At 41.6% G+C, this 23,468-nt stretch overlaps 1 protein-coding gene across 5 annotated transcripts in view; it reads left to right on the top strand.

Annotated features, from left to right (window-relative positions):
- Nucleotides 1-23,468, top strand: part of LOC5521826 (titin) — a 171,210-nt gene that overhangs the window by 136,799 nt on the left and 10,943 nt on the right. For 4 of the 5 annotated variants that reach the window (XM_048723312.1, XM_048723310.1, XM_048723308.1 and 1 more), the window contains 43 exons: nt 76-399; nt 468-510; nt 578-933; nt 1,004-1,310; nt 1,432-1,652; nt 1,850-1,960; nt 2,212-2,351; nt 2,604-2,751; nt 2,826-2,859; nt 3,023-3,324; nt 3,882-4,244; nt 4,537-4,911; nt 5,048-5,280; nt 5,389-5,518; nt 5,652-5,725; nt 5,809-6,005; nt 6,134-6,161; nt 6,312-6,544; nt 6,643-6,709; nt 6,843-6,946; nt 7,016-7,079; nt 7,176-7,268; nt 7,346-7,438; nt 7,655-7,705; nt 7,778-7,858; nt 7,968-8,009; nt 8,115-8,249; nt 8,690-8,800; nt 8,871-8,937; nt 9,090-9,283; nt 9,997-10,306; nt 12,443-12,724; nt 16,224-16,511; nt 17,559-17,670; nt 18,056-18,256; nt 18,749-18,887; nt 19,237-19,366; nt 19,641-19,689; nt 19,770-19,796; nt 19,941-20,093; nt 20,235-20,280; nt 20,748-20,822; nt 20,987-21,260. In XM_048723312.1, the coding sequence (XP_048579269.1) occupies nt 76-399; nt 468-510; nt 578-933; nt 1,004-1,310; nt 1,432-1,652; nt 1,850-1,960; nt 2,212-2,351; nt 2,604-2,751; nt 2,826-2,859; nt 3,023-3,324; nt 3,882-4,244; nt 4,537-4,911; nt 5,048-5,280; nt 5,389-5,518; nt 5,652-5,725; nt 5,809-6,005; nt 6,134-6,161; nt 6,312-6,544; nt 6,643-6,709; nt 6,843-6,946; nt 7,016-7,079; nt 7,176-7,268; nt 7,346-7,438; nt 7,655-7,705; nt 7,778-7,858; nt 7,968-8,009; nt 8,115-8,249; nt 8,690-8,800; nt 8,871-8,937; nt 9,090-9,283; nt 9,997-10,306; nt 12,443-12,724; nt 16,224-16,511; nt 17,559-17,670; nt 18,056-18,256; nt 18,749-18,887; nt 19,237-19,366; nt 19,641-19,689; nt 19,770-19,796; nt 19,941-20,093; nt 20,235-20,280; nt 20,748-20,822; nt 20,987-21,260 (6,807 nt within the window). The remainder of the gene's footprint in view (nt 1-75; nt 400-467; nt 511-577; nt 934-1,003; nt 1,311-1,431; nt 1,653-1,849; nt 1,961-2,211; nt 2,352-2,603; nt 2,752-2,825; nt 2,860-3,022; nt 3,325-3,881; nt 4,245-4,536; nt 4,912-5,047; nt 5,281-5,388; nt 5,519-5,651; nt 5,726-5,808; nt 6,006-6,133; nt 6,162-6,311; nt 6,545-6,642; nt 6,710-6,842; nt 6,947-7,015; nt 7,080-7,175; nt 7,269-7,345; nt 7,439-7,654; nt 7,706-7,777; nt 7,859-7,967; nt 8,010-8,114; nt 8,250-8,689; nt 8,801-8,870; nt 8,938-9,089; nt 9,284-9,996; nt 10,307-12,442; nt 12,725-16,223; nt 16,512-17,558; nt 17,671-18,055; nt 18,257-18,748; nt 18,888-19,236; nt 19,367-19,640; nt 19,690-19,769; nt 19,797-19,940; nt 20,094-20,234; nt 20,281-20,747; nt 20,823-20,986; nt 21,261-23,468) is intronic. The other variant, XM_048723309.1, reaches the window with a different exon arrangement.

The following is a 23,468-nucleotide window of genomic DNA, read 5'->3' as shown; positions in this document are numbered from 1 at the left end:
CTCTCTCAGCGCTGTAAAGACAACATATTGAGTCTATTCCGCTTTAACCCTAAATATGAGCTTTTATTATTTTAGAACTTCCTAAAAGCAGACCTAGTGTTGTTGCATCGCCACCGCGATTCCAAGAAGAGCTAAAAGGCGTCATCACAGTCGTTGGCACTACTACCAAGCTATCTGTACCCATCATCGGCCACCCAACCCCCGTCATTGAGTGGTACAAGGACGACAGAGAGGTCCTGGAGGGTGGTAGGATACGATTCGAACAAGATCAAGAGGGAAGATTCACAATAGTGAGCTTGACAATCCGAGACGTACGACTCACGGATGAGGGGAGATACAAATGCGTCGCAAAGAACAAGTCTGGAACAGACTTCTCTTCTGCAACAGTCAAAGTTAAAGGTATGGGCTTCATTTGGCCCGTTGCTTGAATTAGCGAGGAAACATTCTAATGAATGGTCTTTTTTCAGAACTTGATGACGAAGACTCCATTCAAGAAGGCGCTATGTCACTGTAAGATGTGTTCTTTTGTTCGTAACACAATATTACAAAAGCCTTAATTCTTTTGTGTATCTTTCAGCCCCAAGTCAACGTCCGACGAAGCACTGCGTATGGAAGACATCCCAGTTGCACAATCTACTCCACTGAAACGAGGTGAACCCCCAGAATTCATCCGTAAGCTAAGGGACCAATTCATCCAAGAAAAAGAGACTGCGCGTTTTGTATGTCGCGTCATCGGTCGACCTGATCCAACTTACGAGTGGTTAAGAGGAGATAAGCCCATAACAGATGGTGGAAGGTATACTATCATGAGCGATGACGAGGGGCAGACTCTAGAAATCACGGACTGTACTGTGGAGGACGAGGGCTTGTATAAATGCGTCTCAACAAATTCATCAGGGACAGATACCACCACTGCCCGACTTACTGTGGAAGGTAGAGTTGTTTCCAAAAATAAGACTATAGTTGATTTTATTTTCTAATTTTGTTTGTCATTGATTCTTAGCATCCAGAAGACCAATTTCCAAAAATATCGAAAAGCTGCTCATTAAGGCTGCATCTATGGATGAGGAGTCCATGTCACAGGCTCTGGCGAAAGCGATTGCCGAGTCACCAGAATTGCTTGGCGAACCAGAGCCGGAATCTAAGCCAGCGGACGAACCAGCTAAAGAACCGGTTGAAGAAGAAGCTCTTTTGCCGGAAACTGCATCAAGGGCCGATCAGACACCAGATGAGCCAACAGCGGAGTCTGGTGAACCTGTGTTCGTCCAGAAGCCTGAAACTTGCCGACTAAAGGAGGGCGATACGGCAAGGTGAGCGGGAACCACTAAATATCATGATCTTCTGTGAATGTAGCTTTCTATAAAAACAAATTTTCAAACCCTTATTATTTGTGTATTAAGCTCAGCATTATCTAATGTTTTGCTGGTACAGGTTCAATGTCAAAGTCAATGGATCACCTGAACCATTCGTTGATTGGTTCCTTGGCCGAAGAATGATCGAGGAAGACGACCGCATCCGGATTGAGGAGGGTGATGTGGGAGAGTGCTCCCTGGTCATCATGGACATTGATCGGGAAGACGCCGGGGTGTATAAATGTGTTGCTGAGAATGATGATGGAAGCATCTCGTGCGAGGCCGAACTTATAGTCGACAGTAAGTAAAATAGTATAGTCAGCCTGCGCATTGCTAGCGTTGCTCGCACGGTTGACCACAGGGTATGTGTTTACGGAGCATTTCAAGGCATCTTGCAAAATAATGCAAACAGTAAAACATTGCTTGCCCCAGGAATATAGGCTATATTCCGATGTAGAATTGCGTATATCCTTCCTCCTTCTTCTTACCTCCTGTAGTTGAAGAAGATGAACTAGACGCTGAGCCTACTGAAGTTGAGCCTGCACCAGCTGAACCCACCCCCACTAAAATCCAAACAGAAGTCTCTAAGCCTAGCAAACGTGAACCAGGTATGTTTGCCCCAACCCTGATCCTAAACGGTAGCTTGAAGCCGTGTTATCCTGATCCGCTTAGATAGATAAATCATGGCTACCCTACCATACCTATCAAGCCTGGCGTAACTCGACGTTTCTATCACACTTTGGATAAGCCTCCTCATGGACTATAGAACATGCTGTATACATAAAAAAAGAATGCGATAGCCTCAATCTGGCTCCACCCTGCTAAAAAAATAACGAAAACGCTTGATTGTTGCTTACAGCGCCGGCACCAAAGCCAGTGTTTGCATCTGAGCTCATCGACAAGCAAGTGAAAGAAGGAGAAAATTTGAGCTTGGATGTAAAGCTACCCCAAGAATACAAAGCCGAGGTGGCCTGGTATCGAGACGACAAGAAACTCGAGGTAACTGCGCCCCATTAAGTGAAAAAAACCGAAATCGAACAAATCTAAAGTACTCGAGTATGACCGCTTTTTTCATATATTCTATTACAATTTACACAAGGCATCAGAAGACATATTACTCCAGATTACATGCATACTAGATATTATTTAAACAAAGCTTATTTACACTGGGCGCATTTGAATTTCCCAGACTTTTTTTGGGAACAAAACCGTTTTTTTCTTCACAATCTGTTGCTCGTAATGTCGTTACAGGATGACCATCGCATCACAATCATCGCCGCTGGAGACTTGCATTGTCTGACCATATTTGGCGTATCTATCAAGGATGAAGCAGTGTATAAGGTAGTGGCGACAAACGCGTCCGGAACCACCAGCTGTGACTGTGAGGTCTTGGTAGAAGGTAGGTAAAGCTAGTAAAGTGAGCGCCAAATTCATTATTTCTTATCTGATTGATTTGTTGTTTTGGTTTTTCAGAACGCATTAAAGTGCCACAGATTGCTAATATACGGTACGTGTGCACAAGAAAAGATAAAAACATTGACTTTGATGCTGTATTGGGATATCTCATATTATACTTCCGCCACTATTATTAAAACCTGTGTAAATCTGGTATTTTCAAGCTTGAAACGCCGCTTTTTACAAATCAAACAATACATTTTTTAATATCGCAGCGGCGGCAGCAGATTGTCTCAGGTAGCACCCGAGTTCATGGAGCAATGCAAGTCTACCACAGTCCAAGAGAACGGTACCGCTATCATGGAAGTGCGCGCCACTGGCAGTCAACCGCTGTCCATCCGCTGGTTCAAGAATCAGCAAACCATCAAGTATGGCGGGCGCATAAAGATGTCATCAGACGGAGAGCACTGTACACTGAAGATTTCGCCTGTGGAGAAGAAAGACGAGGGATTGTACATGTGTGTAATCTCGAATAAGGCGGGAACAGCCGACTGCGAGGCTCTGCTCACCGTAGAACGTAAGTGAAAGTCATCTTCGAAGTGTTAATCCTAAATAGCAATTAGTAACGGAGTAAGTAATGCGTGGATTTAACCACAACATAATCGGTTTACGAGGTTTCTTTCTTACAGAGTGATACAAGGTAAGACAAGAAGTGTGTTATGTCTGTAATGTTTTGTCTGTAAGTGTGCGTGCCAAAAGGCATTATTCAGTATTTCTTAAACTTCTGATCCCAGGTTGTTCTCTGGATTTGTTTTTCTTACGAAATGCAATAGACAAATACAATTCGCCGGGGTTTACAAGCAGGCTTTTTGGATAGTATTTGGTTCTAGTTCAGCTCTAACTGAAGATATGTTTCGACGAATACGACCTGGTTTTGCAAACCAAGGATGAAACCATAGCCAAAATTTTAATTTGTTTTATTCTATTTCTTTTTTTCCAATTTTTTTGCCTTATTTTTATTTAAAATTATTTTATCCACTCTTCAAATAAATTTTCCCGTTGCAAGCCACGGAATATAGCGTCCCGCTGGCTTGCTTAAATTCAGTTAAATGTAATAGAATTATTTTCCCGTAGCAATGGTCTCAGATGGAGAGGATGGAGCCACACATGGCTCTCCACCCAAGACTCGAGGCACGAAACCTAAGAAATCTTCCGGCGCTAAACCAAGCATCGTGACCCCTCTGGCAAACATGGAGGTGTTTTCCGGTGACGATGTCATGCTTGAAGTCATTTCTGGCCCTGAACAGGTCAAGAAAATCGAATGGTTTAAAGATAACGAATTGATCCGCGACAGACCGCGGTTCACAGTAACCTCCGAGGACACAAGGCACACACTTACGATAGCAACCGCCACGTTTGATGACGAAGGGATATTCAAGTGTGTGCTACTAAACGACTTTGGCATCGCTTCGTGCTGTGCTGAGATCCTCGTGGAAGGTATGGTCAAAGTGAAGTTTTCGGTTTAAGCTTAAAAAAACGCAAAAAAGTGAGCATTGTTGGAAAAAAAGCGATGTATTGCACACCAAATTTAAAGATGAGGTTACTTTGCTAACCTTTTATCTTGTGATCAAACAAACAAGGCCGGTTTGCAGTGAAAGACAATGCTGGCGCTGTTTCCATGCGGCCCTTAACAGAATTGAATGGGGTGTTATAAAAGATTGTATATTGTTTTCGATATACTTCTAAAGATTCATTTACAATCTACTTACACCTTTCCTACTCTCAATAGAAGACGAGGAATCGTACTCGGAATCCTCCGCGGATGAAGCCACTGATCGAAATGCCCGCATAGAGAGGCGTCGATCACGTGACAGTATTTGCGCACTTGAATTTCAACAAGAACTAAAGGATCGTGAGGTCTTGGACGGCGACACCATTCACTTCGACGTCCGGATTACTGGACGACCCGAACCGAAGGTAGTATGGTACAAAGACGATAAGGAACTTGTCGAAAGCAAGCGAATCATCTTCGTGAGTGAACCTGAGACGGGACTGTATTCACTTTTGATCAAGAAAGCGACGCTGGACGACGAGGGCGACTACCGATGCGTGGCGGCCAACCCTGCAGGGACCATCTCGTGCCAGGCTGAGCTGCTAGTGGAAGGTAAGGGGTCTAAAAAGACGCAGAAAAGCTATAATTTCTGAGAAAGGCATTTTACCTAAAGTGAAAGCTAGCCCCGTTTTACTGATTAGAGTACAATTGGAGACAAACGATAAATGCTAATGCATAACCCCTGCAGATGTCCCAGAGGAGGAGGACACCACTGACAGCAAACCTGCGCCCGCGACGGCTCCTAAGCCTGCCAAACGCAAGGAGGAAGCCCCCGTTTTCACAGCTCTGCTCAAGGATAGAACCATCAAGGATGGCGATGCAGCCAGGTTCGACGCCAGGGTCATTGGGTTCCCTACGCCCGATGTGACCTGGTTACGAGAGGATAAGCAGATCACCCCGAACAGTCACCCCCACATGAAGGTAAGAAACAAGACTCCCAAACGTCATGTAAGAGAAATGAGTATGAATTTTTGACATATTTTTGGTACTACATAGATACGGTATTGAAGATATTTTTTTGGTTTATAGGCCTTGCATGAGGGCGAGGTCCATTCCCTACTCATTACTGAGGGTGGCTACAAAGACTCTGGGGTGTACAAGTGCATCGCTAAGAATTCCGCTGGACAGGACACTACTGTTGGACACCTTTTCGTCGAAGGTATATTTTGTAGCGCAGGCGCGCCCCACCGCGAACTCTTATTACACGGTGGCTGTGCACTGTATTAGTACTGTTTGTATGTCTCGAACATATAAACATAACAAATTAACAGAATAACATTATATCGTTACAGGCCCCGAATTCAAGCCAATAAAGGGAGTACAAAAGCCAGAGCGTAAAAGTTCTGGTCTAGCACGAATCGAGGAGGTACGTTCGCAAAAGCCAAATTCTAACCATGAGAGGGCTTTGAGTAAATGTGTTGTTTACATTCATCTTTAATGTGTTTTCAGGTCTTGACGTTAAAGCTATACACAGCCACTAGTGATTTCTTGTCTGAAGAGACGGGGAAGAAGTTCCTGCAGAAGGGAGACCATGTTGAAGTCTTGGATACCAGCCGGCCTGAGTTTTTGTTGGTCCGACGCGTGTCACGTGGTACAGAGATCGGATTTGTACGCGCTAACTGCCTCGAAAAGGGAGGCGGTGATGGGTAGGTCGCTTATGTGCTTACTGTAAGATTGGAAGATAGGGGAACTCGATCTATTCAATACAACTCAATCCGTACAATCAATTAGCTTGACCTTCGTAACCTTGAATGTTTTATCTGTCTTTCTGTAGGTCGGAGCCAATGGACAGACCAAAAGTGGTAAGTTGCAAATTACGTGAGTTTTATTCATGGAAATCTAAGTGACATGGTATAACGTTTAGGACTTTCATCGTTGGAAGCATTCCTGTTAATTTTTAGATAAATATCCTGATACATATGATAGAAGCTTATGCCCTTTGTTTTACGTAGGAGGAGAGTAAACGCTTTGTGTCAGTCTGTAACTTCACCCCGAGAAATCCCGGCGAGTTGGGCATCCGCGAAGGTGATGTCATTGACGTCCTCGACGACAACGATACCGAGACATGGCTGGTTGCCTCGGAAACCACAGGGGCAGTTGGTTGGGTGCCAGCCTTTTATCTTGAGCCGGAGACCCGCGGTAAAGAACCGATCCCAAAAGGAAAGGAGGCACTACAAGAAAGAAAGTGAGTCGGATTAACCAGCTAAGGTTAAGCTTACCATTTGTTTAGCTTTTCTTTATGTGAGCGTTTATTGTTGCATTTCCTTTGTTCTGTTTTTTCAGTGTTCTTATCGACGAATTAATCGAAAGCGAACGGCAATATGTTGAAGATCTGAAATATGTCGTCCAAGTAAGTATCCGCTTGTACCCACTGTAAATGTCTGAATGTGATTACCATTATTAGTATTGTTATTATTGTTGTTGTTGTTGTTATTGTTAATATTATGAATACGTGAGACGAGTTACAATCTCTTTGCTATAAGAACCACCTGGCCGAGGTTGATGCTGATGATATTCCAGACAGTTTGGCCAATCAGAGAAAGACTTTCTTTGCAAACATTCGTGACATCTGCGAATTCCATGAAAGGTATGGTAGATGACAAAGACCTTTCTAAGATAATGAATAAAGTTATTAATTGAAATGTTGTTTCCCAAGGGTCTTCCTACCAGACCTGGAGGCCGCTAAAGCAGACGATGTGCCCACCATATTCTCTAAACATGTAAGTATACAAGCGTCCTTTTAACAGCTTCTAATTTTTGCTTTTGACGTTTTAAACATCAGTGTATAACCATATGGTTTTCTTGTATTTGAACAGAAAACAAAACTTGAAACGTACGTGAAGTTCCTAGAAACAAGGCCAATCGTGAATGAACTGCTTGGAGACGAAGAAGTTCGAGAATTCTGGGAGGTAATGCTCACAAATCTGTAGAATGCCCAATTGATACTGTGAATGTTGCTAATAATGTTTGTTTATTTTTATTCCAGGAATTCCAGGAGGACACCCAAGATCGGCACTTCGTCACTGACTATTTGTTGAAGCCATCGCAAAGACTGCACGAGTACCGACGCGTGTTGAGGGTAAAAAAAATGAAATATGTACATTATCGGGTCCAGGATCTATAAAAAAAAAAGCGGTTTAATATGCCACTATATTAACGGCTTTCATAAGCGATCGATTGCCTGTCCTAAAAGGACAAGGTATGATTTGCTTTCAGGGGGTGGTTCTATTGAGCCCACGGGACCTCCACTGGATCCACAAATTTGCCAAACTAATAACTGCGTCGTGCTTTACAGGAACTGCTGAAGTACTCGGTGAAAGCAAGTGTGCAGACGACAAGCTATGAGGTAAGAAGTTACCATAAGTGTAACGCGCATTTCTAGAAAATTTACTCACGTTTATCTACCGTTTTCTTATAGTCTGCATTACAAATTGTCGTGTCGATCCCACGCAAAGCTGAGGAATCTATTCACAAGTACCACCTGATTGAACAATACAATGTAAGCTGTCTTTAGACGTGACGTTCTTGTTTTTATACACCTTTTGACTCAAGTTTTTCTTTGCTTTTGTTTGATGTCATCACTAATAAAAGTTTTACCTCGTGTTCAGGGGGAAGTTCCTCTGGAAGATCTCGGCCAGCTAATAAGACACGTATGTACTTTGCAAATAGTAATATTAACACTCTGTTTCGCTACCGATTTATACGAAATTCCTGAGGTTCCATGCGAGAGTAATGCCCTCTACCTTCTCCATTAGGAAAAAGTGCTTTTCTGGGAAGAAAGAGCACGGGGTAAAGGCAAAGAACGCGATCTGTTTCTCTTCGAAAAAGCCCTTGTGAACACAAAGCGAAAAGAAGGCGGACGCAAGTACATCTGCAAGAATGTGCTCAAGGTATGTGAGCATGTTTCGATTTCGATGTTATCTTTAACTAAGCGCCCTCTCTCATCCCTAATAATGGGGACCTTTGACGGAGCATACTTTTCCTTTTAGTGGATAGAGAAATCTAACGTATGTGCCGTCGTCTTCACTCCCGTTGCCAAAATCTAATATAGGGATGTCCTACGTTAGGACACATGGACAGTGATTTGTCTTCCTTAAACTGTTTCTTAGCATTTAGCTCATTTCTGTTTCAAAGAATTTGTTCCAAATATACACTTATTCTAGGTGATCTGGCTTTCGCGGCTAGTTTTAAAAACAAAACGACGAAAACAAAATGTATAACATAGATTCTGCAACTTGCGTTTGTTGATCTGAAAATGATATATTTTGAGAAAAGTTTCTACCAAAAATTGTCCATGTCCACGAGTTTTTACTATGTTCTTGTGACACAGCTCTCTACCGCAAATGTGGGTCTGTGTGAGACTGTCGAAGGAGAGCCAAAACACTTCATGGTGTTCGTCGGAAGCTCAGTGCCAACCGCACTGGTGCTGCACACATTCGAAGTAAGAGCACAACTTGTTATGAAGAATCGATTGTCACACCAAATATTTATTACTGCTTTTTTTATGTCAGACGAAATCCGAATGGTCCAAGGAAGCATGGGTTTACGACCTTAAAAAACTTCTCAAAATGGATTTAGGTGAGATTTACGTGTTTTTCTTCTGATATTTATGTTTTTCCTTTAAACATCCTTCGTGAAACCGGCCACCGAACATTACACGAGCCACCGTGTAAGTGGAGAACTACACGTTAAAATCGTTCTAATCGTTCTATGTTCTCTTAATACCTCAGGAACCATCTCACTGACGCTAAGCTCGAAGCAGTCTTACGAAATCCCCATCAAACCCACGGAAGACCCATCTTCTCCCCTAGTAACCGCTGTCAAGGAGACGGTGACGTCATCCTATTCGGACATCTTCGCGGAGGTGGAAAAGCAGTACGTTGCGATCACGCCCCCGGACTCCCCTCAGCCCCCGGAGAACTCGGTAAGACTGCCGTATAGTTCAATGATTCGTATCCACTGACGAAATTATTGATAGTATTTTATGCATTTTGATTAACTCTCTCCATCCCAGTTTAAAAACAAAGTGAATTCCGGTAATATACATTGGGTGAGACTTGCTCAATGTCAAGAAACGCTTGTCACGCAGGCTATAATTTAAACGGATCCTGACTCTAATACCCCACTGCACTTCGGTTTGTTATATTTTTATAGTTTCTAATGAACGCCCCTCTGTAATAAACGCCTCCAACCCCCCTCGGACGATCTGTTTTCAAGAAACGCCCCCGTCGTTTATTAGATAATTTGCGATATTGGATTTATTTATTTGATTTGCACAATACACAGTAATAGAAACGTGTATACTGATATATTCTCTAAATAAAAGCACATATTACATTATTGGGGATCTTTCAGATTTTAGAGTAAAGATCCAATGTTCTTTTCTTTGAATTATGCTATTGTATCGTTTTAATTTATTTATACTTGCTCAAATTGTTGTGAAATAAAGCTATTTCAGAAAAAAATGTGGGGAACAAAATTTGGAATGTTTACAAAAATGCTTCGGTGATTCTCGGGCAATAGGAAATTACGAACAACAATGGTGCATAATTTTGAGCCCGTGTTAATAGTGTTCAAAGCGCATGCTCCTACAGAAAGTCCCCCTGTTGTTACATCTAAGGGTTCTGGTGTTTGTAGGGGATCGAGTTGGGCGGGACCTATCAGATCCAAGATGACACAATCGAGAAGGAAACTCGAGAAGTGTTGATCAGCCGAGGAGAGCCCGTTCGTGTGCTGCGCTCTGGCAAAGATCTCTTCTTCGTGCAGACGACTGGCGACGACAATGTCCGCGAAGGCTGGGTCCCAGCCTCCTGGCTCGTGGGCGAGCAGAAAGACACCCATATTCTGCAGACACTCCAACTACCCGAGGAACTCGCCGGCTCTACGGGTTCACTCTCGTCCGAGGCCTCGGAGCCGGAGCTCAAGAAACTCTCTGAGCTTCAACCAGGTAAATATCCCTCCTTGACTATTCTTTGTATATTATAACGGTTTTTGAAGCCGCTTTTTTTAAGCTGCTCTCGTTTATTAAAAAATAATAATCTTAGTCTGAATTTTGAAGTCTTGTAGTAGTTTATATAGATCAACCTTAGCTGTTTGATTTTTAAATTATTTTCTTCCCAAAAAGTGGGCCATTTCTTATTATGGAAACTTCAAATACTATGCTTTTCCATATAATACCCCCTCCCCCCACCCCTCAGCCAATCCTGGGTGCGCGCCTGTTAATAGTATTTATACTCTAACATACTGACCGAGTATAAAACATTTTATCTCTATTCTACATTTATAACACAAACCAGTTAAGGGCGGGCATCTCTTTATTGATAGCTCGTGATGGCATGTATACGATAGAAATAATTGTAAAGTATGAAACTACAGAAGTTTAAATCAACGAGATCTAAATTTGTGAAAGAGACGCTTCGAATGACCTGGTATTTGTGTACATTCCGAAACGTGATAAAATATATTTATAAGCACTTCTTACGCAGAAGAGCTATGGACACTTTTACCCCTTTACACTTTTACACTGTTTACCCGTTTGCTCTGGCAGCTATTACATTAGTTACTATTATGATAAAAAGGGAATTTTAGTAACTGTTTATGCCTCCGTCACACAACTATAGTCACGCCGTCAGGTATTCGGATGTAACGAAAACAACTAGCTGATTAGCATTCAAACAATCGATTATGTTCTTAATTGCTAGTGCCAGTTTCTCTGGCACTTGTGTTGTAATGGTGTTACACTTTAAGCTGTTTTAGTTAATGGTGTTACATACTTGTACCTGACTCACTTACATGCCGACTCCTAATTAGACTTTCTCAAAGTTGTTTAAAAAAATTATCGCTCGCTGATTTAATCCCGCTTCGCTCGATTACTGACTCTGAGGTTGACTTGGAGCAAGTCTAACTCCTAATCTGAAACGCGCCAACTCATTATCCGAAAATGCACCAATTAGACCACTTTATTCGTTTTGTTAATCACTCTAAATATGCAATTGAAAAATTGATGGCCGTTCCGCATGGACGACAGGCTTTTATGTAAGAATAACACACTAGGTTGATCGCTTTGTTGTTCTGGCGTAAATGAATAGGCTCTGGGACCGCGCAAATAACTCGTCAAGAGGGGGGCATTGATTCTTGGGGTCTCCATTGTGCGGCGACACTGCTTTGAATAATACGCATGTCAAAATAACTGGGGTGCCGGGACCCGCACTGTTTTTATAATAAATTGATAAAACGTCGACACTGAAATGGCATTCATCGAATAATTTCGCACGTTGACAAAACATTACTTGTTTATCCGTTCAACCCTTCGGTTCAACATTCCGTATAGGACAAAGTAGAGGTCTTGATTCATGAGTCGTTCATTGTTTTCGTCGGGAATTCAAGACCATAGAAATGGTCCAGTTTCTAGTAGGCGGTGGAGAGGTATGTAACATTACTATTGGCGTAGCTGGGTTATGTCACTGCAATATGGACCGATTGCTTTTTCTATAATCAACCTGCCTCATTTCCTATCCTCCTTCCTCCGCCGTCTTTTTATTATTCTTTTTTCCCTGTTTTGATCCTTTGATTACGTATTCAAATCAAGTACTTTAGTATTTTAAATGGACTTAATCTTGTTAAATGCTTTTTCTGGGATGATAATATTTAGATTATAACATCAGGGATTTCGTTGGCGAAATTATGCACGATATGTTCTCGAATACCACAAAAGCTCAGTTTTAAGACATTACAAATACCATTTACATTAACCATTAAAACTTTAGGGCCGATGAGGCCTAGCGACGGCTCGAAATAGAGCCTACTCCAAATATCATATTTTTTTTTTTTTTTTTTTTTGCTTTTATTTATATTTTTGTGTTCGCAATTGTTTCGGGTACTTGGCATTTCAAAATTCCTTTTATTCTTCATATTTTAGCCTCTGCACTTTCTCGGGAAAGATTTCCAAATTTTATTGGTATTTACAAAAAAATGTGTAGATAAATTTCTAAATTTAAGTTGAAGATTAAAACATGTTAAAACCAAGCTGCCCAGCTATCTTCAACAGAAGATTACCGTTACATGATAAACTTTGCTTTTACAGCCAAACCAAAATTCCTCGAGAAGCTTGAAGCGACAAACGCTCACGTGGGGGATCCCGTGCGTCTTCAGTGTCGCGTGGAAGGCGAACCGGAACCGGAAATAGAATGGCTCGTCGACGGAGACAAGATCAAGGAAGGATCTCGTTTCCGCTTTATATACGAAAAGCCAGACGTTGTAGCACTGTGTATCTCATGCGCGACGATCGAGGACGAGGGCGAGTACACGTGTCGCGCAAGTAACCCTGCCGGGAGTTGCAGTTGCACCGCGGAGCTCATAGTAGACGGTAAGTAGTCAGTATAATGGCGTCGTCTGCGGATTAGCCAGTGGAATACAGTATCCCCATATGCAACTGACAAATCAGATAAGACCTGGTTTGTAACTACTCTGGTTATATCACAAGCTTTTTACTTAACCAAAGGACCTTCAGAGGATTATAGAAACAGTCTTTACTGGCTCCCCTTGCATATTGCCAGTCTTGATGTTCAGTCTTTGTGATAGTATCTCAATATTTCCCTTTCAACGACTTTTGAGCTCTCTTTACAGAAAAAGCTCTCCTTGGAAATGAATTCAATATTTATTTTAGATTATTATTTTTATTTTATTTCTAAATTGACCACGGCCAAGTCTTGATAACTCAAACCACCAGAGGAAATCAAGATTGGTTAAATTTATTTTGAGAGTTCGAATTATAGAAAGCTAGGGTTGTCGAGAGACTACAAATACATTAGCTCCTAGGACTACGAGACGGACCATTAGAAAAGTGAATGGGGGGAGATGTGGGTAAGGAACAAAAAAAATTCTCATGCAGCAAAAATGCATGCAGCCCAAACCAGACAGAAAAAAGTGCATAAAACTATATAAAAATTCATGCACGTCTTGGAGACAAAAAAAAGTGCATAAAACTATATAAAAATTCATGCACGTCTTGGAGACAAAAAAAAAATAACATGCACGACAAAAACCTCCACACCACCACCCCCCCCCCCCCCCCCCCCTTCACTTTTTTTAAAAATCCGCCCTTTAATTGTTTTTCTCGACTAATGTCAACAACTATGTATCTAATCGGTATAATATCTAAATGTCGGGAGAAATGATGGCATATGAGACAAACATGCCCTGCTTATGCGCCGATTTGGGATTAGACGCGCACGTCTGTTTCTTTACTTTCGTGTGTCGCTCCGTTATACGGGCTGATTAATGGATATTGTGCCGTTGGCTGATAACTTTAACGACGCGCTTCATTGGTCTATGCGCTCGTACATGTCTCGGTATTACGGACTCACACTTCGAGACAAGCCTACATCATGAGTAATTCTGTAGTCCACACGTGCAAGTCAGTGCTCCCTTCAGCGCATCTGTTTACCCTTGTATGTGCAACTTACTTAGCAATGCACAACTGTGCGATTTGCTGCTTCACCCAGTGCCAGATTAGTAATTTTCTGGGGACAGAATTTTCATTCTCCTTATAGTGTGAACATAATCCTCTGATTATTACTAGAATCAACTAATGGCTTGTCGAAAAGCCAAAGGATTCCCTCTGCAAATCATTATATACCTCACTGGTCAAACAGCTGCATTTTCAGTCCAGACGGGATATCAAAATACGGTTTCTAACTTTCGCAGTTTTTACGCTTTTCTTCCACACCTATGTGCGGCGTGAGTGTCAGGCTTGACCCAAAGACATATTAACGTGACAGACCAATCAGAATCGAATCTAAAGCTTTTGAGTTATTTTTCTGTCATTTGCTGCTGTTAGCGAGAGAGCGTAGAAGTGCAGTGTGGGTGTGATTCACGGTAAACCTTTTACATAATGTCGGATGGTAAGTGCTTCCCGTTTATTTTTGCTTATTATCAAGACCAAAGCCAGACCTTATTTTTGTCGTTAGTTTAAGATATAGGGCAGTACCATGCTATATCGTGGGGCTAACATGTGTTTCCCCAATCCTTGGGTCTGCATCAAAAAGTGAATGCCTAAAGGTCGAAGCTGAAAATGCTCTGGTGTGGCTCTTAAGCTCTCAATATCGCCAAGTCAAAATTTGGTTTCAATCTCTTTTATTTCGAGAACTTGCTTATTGAGCGATCTAGCTCCTGGTTTGCCACAGCTGTTGCTTTCAAAACGGCGCTCCCAGATTCACAAATGTACTTCTTATTGAGTAGGATTATAAATAGAACAAAACATGTAGAACAATACACATAGTGTGCGGACATATTTTTACTAAAATCCTAGTGTCTTTTTATAGTTCAAATACAATATTTTACAAGTGTTTTCTAGCTCTGCGTTTTCCCCTTTTCCTAGCTAAAACTTTATGCGCGACGCACACTTTTGTCGTTGTCCCCTCTCATACTTGTGTTTTTTTCTTCTTTTTAGATTCATTTTTATCGCTATCGGCTGTAATCTTTATTGTCATTTATTCAAAATATCGACACGCTTAAGATAATATTTGCCCGACATTTTGTCGCAAAAAAAGGTTTTATAGCAACGTTTTGCCAAACGTTTTCATGACTTGACAATTACCAAAATCTCGTTAGTACTTGTATTCCAGTGTAAAAAAAACTGTGTTTTTCTGCGTTATTCTACAGCTGACTTAATTGCTGATTATTCTTCTAGATTGAAACTTCATTTTAACTTTTGGCTTTTTGAAGATTACCCATTTATCCTTTTAGAGATAAAACCACAAACATAACTCCCATCGTATTTTACTTCTTTATGTCACACTTTTAAGCACTTTTCTCGCTACACTTTATAATGTAAGTAGATAGTATCGACATAAAGTTTGATTTCTCACGTATAAGATATGTATCGATAGGTATCCCTACGGGCATTTCTTACACAAAGTAAAAAACAAAATCAATGAATGTCACAAAATTACTAAATTAGGCATGGCATTAGTTCTTTTTTATATAATAAGCTAAAGTGTAAGTAATTTGGTACGTAAATCGCATTGTCCGTGGAATTGTTTTTAAGTGTTGTACCATGTGAGAGCTCGAGGAGCTTATTGGAATACACATGAGCTTACACGGATTATACCGGGTTTACACACACGAGGCCATGTCCCCAAAGGGCGCCAAGCCTTTCTGTTGACGCCCTGGCATGTATGGGGCTCGACTAAAGTCTAATATTCCTTTTAGAACCATGAATCTGTAAAACAGCGTCAAACAGTGAATCACTTTGTGTTATTGTATTTGCATTCAGTTTAAAATGCTTAAGATAGCCATCTCAAAAGGTCAAATTAAAGTACACGCATATTCATAATGGTCACTGTAGGATCGTATGATGGCAACTAGGGGTCGTCGGAAGCCGGGATTCGCTTTATTTTGAGCTGGGAAAACGGCCATTTTTCCAACTGCATATTTAGAGTTATTAACACTCATTTTCCGCATTTTTAAGAGCTTTTTAATAGCAGGAAACTTCAAACCTAGCTGCTCAGCGGACTTTACTTCCTAAGACTCCTAACCCTTCTAAATTTAGTCTCTCTTTTAAGCCCCCCCTCCCACCACCTCCCCTGTATACAGTATTATAAAATCCACCGGGATTTTGTGAGAATTATGGCCGGGAAACGGGATTTGGACCCCCCCCCCCCCCCCATCCCGACCCTCGTCGTAAGATTGAGTTAATGCAGGTATGGTGAGGGGTGGGTCAACTTGAATAGAAAGGTATAAAAGCCAAGTATTCCTTTTTTTTTCTCTTTTAACGTTAAATAAAGAAGAAACGAAGAGCCCTCTCTCTCCGTATTCTTTGAGACAACCCATTGCTTATAAGGTTTTTTTTTTTAATTTTACAGCTCCAGCGAAGGTCGACCAAGCTGCAACTCCAGGTAGTGGGGTAGTGGGGGGTAAGATCACCTTAACATGCCTAATATCTGGGAACCCAGTCCCTACAGCCACGTGGTTCCGGGGGGACGAGGAGCTGAAATCAGGGGGGCGCATTCACATCGAGACCACAGACGATCGTTCATCACTCACCATTGAACGCATTCAATTCCGTGACGAGGGCGAGTACGAGCTGGTGGTGAAGAACGACGGCGGCGAAGACAGCTGTGTGGTCAAGCTTACGGTGGACGATGACTCAGGTGACATGCAGATGAAACGACCGTGGGAAACTGAATTTAAGCGAAAAGCCATTTCCAATTATCGGAATGTACAGTCAAAAGGCAAAATGGCTCATTTTGGTTGTTCAGTCCATGAGCAAAATAACAAACAAAATTATATTTTTTAAGCAAAAACAAAACAAACAAAAACAGAATCCTGTTTAAAAACACAATTTAGCATTTCGTATGGCTTGATAAACTTTAAAGTGATAAGCAGTAATAAAAACGCATGACTCGGAAAGCGGATATGTACTGAATGCATGAAATTGTTGCTGCAGAGCGTATGATATGCTTTTAACAATCTCAGTAACTTTTGTCCGCATGATACTTCTTGGAGATAAGCAGAGCGACTATATCAGTGAACGGAAGAGACCGTCTGCGCACGTCTACAATGACGTCATCTAACGCCGTCTGTAGGTGCCCTCAAAACATGCGCATGCGTGATGAAGGACATGGCACAAACCCTACGCCTAATACCGCCTTTACGCGCTCCCATGACGCTTTGCATGCGTTGTCATAACCCATAACCATGAAATATTCAAATACTACGAGCCAATTGTGTTGTTGACATTCGACCATTGTTACCACAAATCATTCAACATTTTGAATCAACCACAACCTTTATTTTGTGAGTAACACAAGTACTTGGTTGTCAACTCCAATGCTATTTTCTACGATATGATACAGTTATGTGGGTTTATACTTGTACCTTGTACGATTAATGGTCTTTAGTGTTACCCTTGAGAAGGTGAAAGTGTCGGGTGCATTTTTGTTTTGGAATCAACATTTTGCATCAATTTATATATGCCAATATGACACGGATCTTGCACATTTTACCCGGTTTTTTTTAGCTCTGTTGACCCTTCTCCCTCCCCCGTCATGTTTATAGCTGAGTACCCCACCCCCTCCCCCTGGGAAGTTATTTTTGTTGCACTCTTACGAACCTCATTGTTTGGGGTCTTGTTGCCTGATATAACTGTGCTCATACCGTGGATAAGTCCAGCTGAATGTTGTATCGTTGATGTGCAGATGACGAGGACGTTGACCCTAAGGTTTTCGATCTACCAAAAAAAGACGATGTCTACTTAGCGACCGACAAGAAGTTCGAGCAAGCGTACGATTCTCTAGAGGAACTCGGAAAGTAAGCAGCATGTAACATTAATGTCATCTATGATCGAAAAGGTGTTAGTTGTTAAAAAAATCAAAGTTTGATTTTTAGGTTTAGTGAAGACCGCAGCTTCTATGCTTATAAACGACCGTGGAAGGGGAAATGGTAAAAGGGGGACGTTCAAATAGGAGAAAAGTAGAATGGAAAGGATCATATTCGAAAAGGACAACGCGGAAAGTTCGAGAGAAGAGAGAAGAGGGCGATACGAGGAGAGAAGAAAAGAGAGGGGAAGAAAGGAAAAAAAAAGAGAAAGCTAAGACTGAGAAAGTAGAAGAGAGTGTTCGAAAGTGAGAGGCCGGAGGAGGGGGAAAAGTATATAGACTTAGTTCTAAGAGTGCTTAATATGCATTGATTCCAGGGGTAAATTTGGCGTAGTAAAGAAAGTGAAAGATAAAAAGACTGGTGAAGTCCTCGCAGCGAAGTTCATCCGAACATCATCCGAGTCCAAGAAAGAGGTGATGGGGGAAATTGCCATGATGAACCATCTTCACAGCAAGCGGCTGATTTACCTTGCCGACGCGTACGAACGACCCGGGGAAATGATCGTCATAATGGAATTGTAAGCCATGATTTATCACCACTAGAATGATCATCATGATCATAGCTTTCGTCATCATAATAATCATCGCCAACACGACAATCTTTATAGCCACCGACATCACTATTTTCAGTAACATGTACTTAATCATTAAACATACCAACATTATTGTTATAACTAAGACATCCTCATCGCCAATACCACCATCATCGACATCATCTTCGTTTTATTCACCCTAAATAATGTTAAATCGAGGTATAAATGGAAACCAATGTTTTTTTTCTATATTATTTAAGATAACAACAAAGGTTATGTTTATACCCTGTAGAAAAAAAAATATGTTTTGTAATAATCATCGTCATCATCATTATCCTTAATAATTTACATGTCCGTAGTTTAAAATTTCGTCTTTAACATTCTTTTCCAGCGTGTCCGTAGTTTATAATTTCGTCTTTAACATTCTTTTCCAGCGTGTCCGTAGTTTAAAATTTCGTCTTTAACATTCTTTTCCAGCGTGTCCGGAGGCGAACTGTTCGAGAAGATTTGTAACGATGACAACCTGACTGAGAAGGAAGTCATTCGTTACATGCGACAGATCTTACAGGGTGTTGAGCACATGCACAGAAAAAGCATAGTCCACTTGGACTTGAAGGTGTGTATAGTACACTTCATAGACTATACAACACACTGAGTCAGGCGTAGAGTATACACCACTTGCATAAGTTTACACTATATACATCACACAAGCAATATATGCATAGACTATACAACACACTGAGTCAGGCGTAGAGTATACACCACTTGCATAACTTTAGACTATATACCACATTCAAGCGCAAGCTATGTAGATAAGATTCATAAGCTTACACTATAAACAAGACAGACTGAGACAAGCGGAAAGTATACAGCAAATGCATACGGTTAGACTATATACAACCTACAAGTGCAGCTGTATAAAACACATATACACATGAATATATATAACATTTTTGTCCCGACAGCCTGAAAACGTACTCTGCGTAATTCGACCAGATGGCAAAGAGGACCTGAAACTGATCGACTTTGGCATGGCCCACATCATCGAAAAAGGCAAAGACTTGAAACTTGCGTGCGGAACGCCTGAGTTTGTCGGTAAGCCTCGAAACATCATTGGAGTGTCCTCTCCACCTCCTCCTCCTGTTTTTGTTTCTGTTATTGTTGTTTTTGTTGTTGTTGTTGTTGTTGTTTTTGTTGTTATTTCATTATTATAGTTATATTATTATCATTAACAATATTATTTTCGTCGTCGACCTATCGAGCACTAAAAAGTATTCACTTATTCAACGCAAACAACTTGTTTCCAAAACTTTCCAAAGCTTATATGTTCCTTGTAACATACCGATTAATTGTGCTTGATTTCTTTCAGCCCCAGAAGTGCTCGCTTATGAGCCAATCAAACTTGCCGCTGACATGTGGTACGTCCACTCTCTCCTGCCGCGTTGTTGCACATTTGTTGAGCATTTTAGTTAATGGTGCCATTTTCTTTTTATTTCAGGAGTATTGGCGTTATCGCCTACGTTTTGTAAGTATTAAGTGTTTGCATTTGTGTTGTAGCATCCAGTTTTGTTCCGTTTTGTTCCGTTTGTTGCATTATACTAAACTTCACATAAACTGTTGTACTTCATGCAAAACATTGTGTACGCTGACCAACTCTGTTGTTTTGCAGGCTCAGTGGCCTATCTCCGTTCATGGGAGACGACGATAACGAGACGATCCAGAATGTGTCCGGAGCCGAGTGGGACTTTGAAGACGAGTCCTTTGAGGTCGTCTCTGACATGTCCAAAAAATTTATCGAGGAGCTGTTAATACGAGACCCAAAGTAAGAACAACTGATTTTTACATCTTTTTGTACAACTACAACTCGAATGTTTTTTGTCTTGGTGTCAGCCGATGCTGGCCCGGTTTTACGTGGTTCTGATCTCGTGATCGCTAATAATTGAAGCGTTTCTTCTCATCCTAGGAAACGAAATGACATCTATAAATGTCTGGGTCACGAATGGCTCAAGGTAAACTAGTAATGCTATTATTTTAGATTGTGCTCATAATGTCGATTTTGATTGGCTAAAGAGCGCGCCTTATTTTTTTTTTAATCACGCAATCCGAGGGTCTTCACTAATCAGCTAGGGCGCGAATATTCGATTGAGAGAAGTGGCGGCCTTTCTGCAAATCGGGAATAGATTATGTTTTCGAGAAAGTGTGTCAATGTACAATAAAACCATTATTGAATTCGGTTTTAGTGATATCCGGAATAAACAATATCTTGTCAAGTGAAATCAGTCTCGGCCTCGACGTTCCGGATATCAGTAAAACCTCATCCAATAATTGTTTAATATCAAACTCATTTCTTTATAGAAATATTTCAACGACTAATAACTATGATAATAACAAGGAGTTATATCAAACTTTTTGTGTTTAACATTTTGGTAATCGCGACTTGCTCTAATGATATTGGTTCTTTCCTTACATGTTACAGAAAGCACACACTATCGAGGCGAAGAAACTGAGCACAGACAACTTGAAGAAGTTCCTTGCCAGGCGTCGCTGGCAGGTAAATACCGTCCTCCTATGTCGTATGCGCAATCTAGCCCTCCTCTATCTATAGTCCATCTCTATACGAACTTAAGGCTTATAGCACTACCAGCTCCCAACCTGGTCTGATCTCTATGCGTATTCCAACTGTTTTTGTAACAATATTTTCTTATTTCGTTTAAGAAAACGGCCAATGCTTTACGCGCGCTCAGTCGCTTGGGATCGATGGGAATGGGAGGCCTGGGTGCCGCCGCACCAGGAGGAGCAGCCCCTGGGGGAGGGGCTGGGGGGCTATTGGGCGGCCTCAAAAAAGGTAAAGTACAATCTGAGGAGCAGACGCAGCGGTCAATGGAGCGTCTAAGGCCTGAGAGGGAGAGCATGGAGGGGGTGCCGCTATCGGGTCGACGCAGCCCCACCCTGAGCGGCAGACGGAGCCCAGTGAACCGCGAGAGGACGCGTGAGTATGGCACTCCTGATCTACGCATTCCACCTCGATCTCAACCCATGACGAACCAAACAAATCAAATGAATAAATAAAATCCACCGTGTGTAGACGGTATACTTTTACGTTTCGCGCACGTTGCACCCACTAATATTTATAGTTATTATGCTAGATAGAATGTATCCAAGATCGGTATTAAAGAAGCATGCGAACTGAATACTAGTATCTGCAGCAACCAAAACATACTTATTCATGCGTACATTAGATAGGCTACACACTGTTAAACCATTGTACGTTATTATGTTAGATAGATATGTATCCAAAACGGTATTAAAGAAGCATGCGCACACTATTGGTAACAGCCCACCTGAATACTAGTTACCTGCGATTACTTATTCATGCGCACATTAGATAGGTTGTTACGCACTGTTAAACCATTGTACGTTATTTTGCTTGATAGATCTGTATCCAAGATCGGTATAAAAAAAAATGCGCACACTATTGGTAAAAGCGCACGTGAAAACTAGTATCTGCGATAACCAAAACGTACTTATTCATGCGCACATCAGATAGATTGCTACACACTGTTAAATTATTATTTTTAAACAGAGATGTAGTGGTATGTCGCATATAGATGCACGAGCACGCCTATTCAGTGAGAACGTTTGTTAAATACACGCCTTTTAAAATGCCGCATTGTAATATACTATTTTTTACACTCATTTAAAGGGAGAGTTCCCCCCCCCCCCTTTATCCCTGTCGCCCAAAAAGCGCTTTGTGCCTTGTCTGAACCTGTGATGTGTCAGCTCAAGTCACCACGCGTTCTCTTGGCAGCAACTATTTTTTTATATAAATTGGGTTAGAAAATAAGACGCCGGCTAGTTCCTGCGGCATGATTCGCGCAGCTCTCACGCATTAGATAGAACCAACGTCAGACCCCCTGTTCTCTTTCACTGACGTCAATTCGGAAAGGCTCATACTCATTGTATGCTGATTGCTGTCAATATTAACCGATTGCTTATCAGAAAAGGAAATGAGATATGGCTTCATACTAGTTGCGCTAGAGTCTAGTTTTTCCACGTTCAGTTGTATTGCGTGTAAGCCAGAGCTTGTTTATTTAGGTGATGTGTTTGCCCTTGGCGCTATAGACTAGCGTAATCTCGATCCTTCGCAATGACTGGACCACCTGTCCATCTCCTATTTCAGTACCTCCACATAAATAGCAGTGTGTAGCTATTTTTATCGCACAATATCCGCTAGTCGAGGACATATATTACATATGTCTCGATATTTTACAAATTCGGTTGTATTTAGTTGTCTAGGTTGTTTTATAGAGGACATTTTACCGTCTCATTTTTATCTCAGGGTGAACTCTTGTCGGGTGTTTACTTGGTTTAATACATGATTCCAAGCTCATGTCAATTTTCCAGGAGTCCTTGAGAAGTTCGTTTGGCTACAGCCGAATAGATTAAGCTCAAAGATAGTATAACAGTCAGTCCTGTAGGCGGCCAGCACCCACCTATGTTACGGCCGCTACAATGGGGCTAGTAAAGATTATCTTTATCGGTTCAACAGATATATTTAATTTCTAGAACTAGGAGCTTTTTCTGCGGCAGATGTTGCGTTTGTTCGGGACCTTGATTATCCTTATTGACGAGGGTGTCTGTCAGTGGCAAATAAGCTAGCAGATATTCGAACAACATGATAGCAGTCGATGACAGCTCAGTGTAACCAAAGCCGCGTGCTCACGTCTCGTTATTATATTCCTTCCTCGCTTCTTCTCTCGTTTTCGCCCTGCGGAGTGCAGTAGAGGCATAAAATGAACTCGAGAATACCAAAAAAGTTGTAAAGAGCCACTTAAGGACAACTTGATGGCAAAATGGTCAATGTAGCTGCCGCTTTTCAAGATGATGAGGCTGTGACCTTTGCATTTTAAGAGAAAATCTAACACACGTGTCAGGTTACACGTAATGCATCTATTCGCACCTTAACAGTACGACTTTGTTGTTCATCGTAATTCGACCTGGGGAAAATGAGACCGTTAGACGGACAGTTCAGGAGGATTCCTCTTGCCTTGCAAGACTAATTTCAGTCATTCTGAGCCATTTTTAACGTAGTGACTTCTGTCGGCGCACGCGTTACTGAACGACGCCACACCCGACCCTCACACACAAGGTTAGGATTCCTGTGGTGGTTCTCTCTCTCTAATTACCGCGATTGTCA

Source organism: Nematostella vectensis, chromosome 2 (genome assembly GCF_932526225.1).
Source record: "Nematostella vectensis chromosome 2, jaNemVect1.1, whole genome shotgun sequence".
In the NCBI taxonomy this organism is placed as follows: Eukaryota; Metazoa; Cnidaria; class Anthozoa; order Actiniaria; family Edwardsiidae; genus Nematostella; species Nematostella vectensis.
The sequence above is the reverse complement of the archived record's forward strand: the minus strand, read 5'-3'. Positions and strand labels throughout refer to the sequence as shown.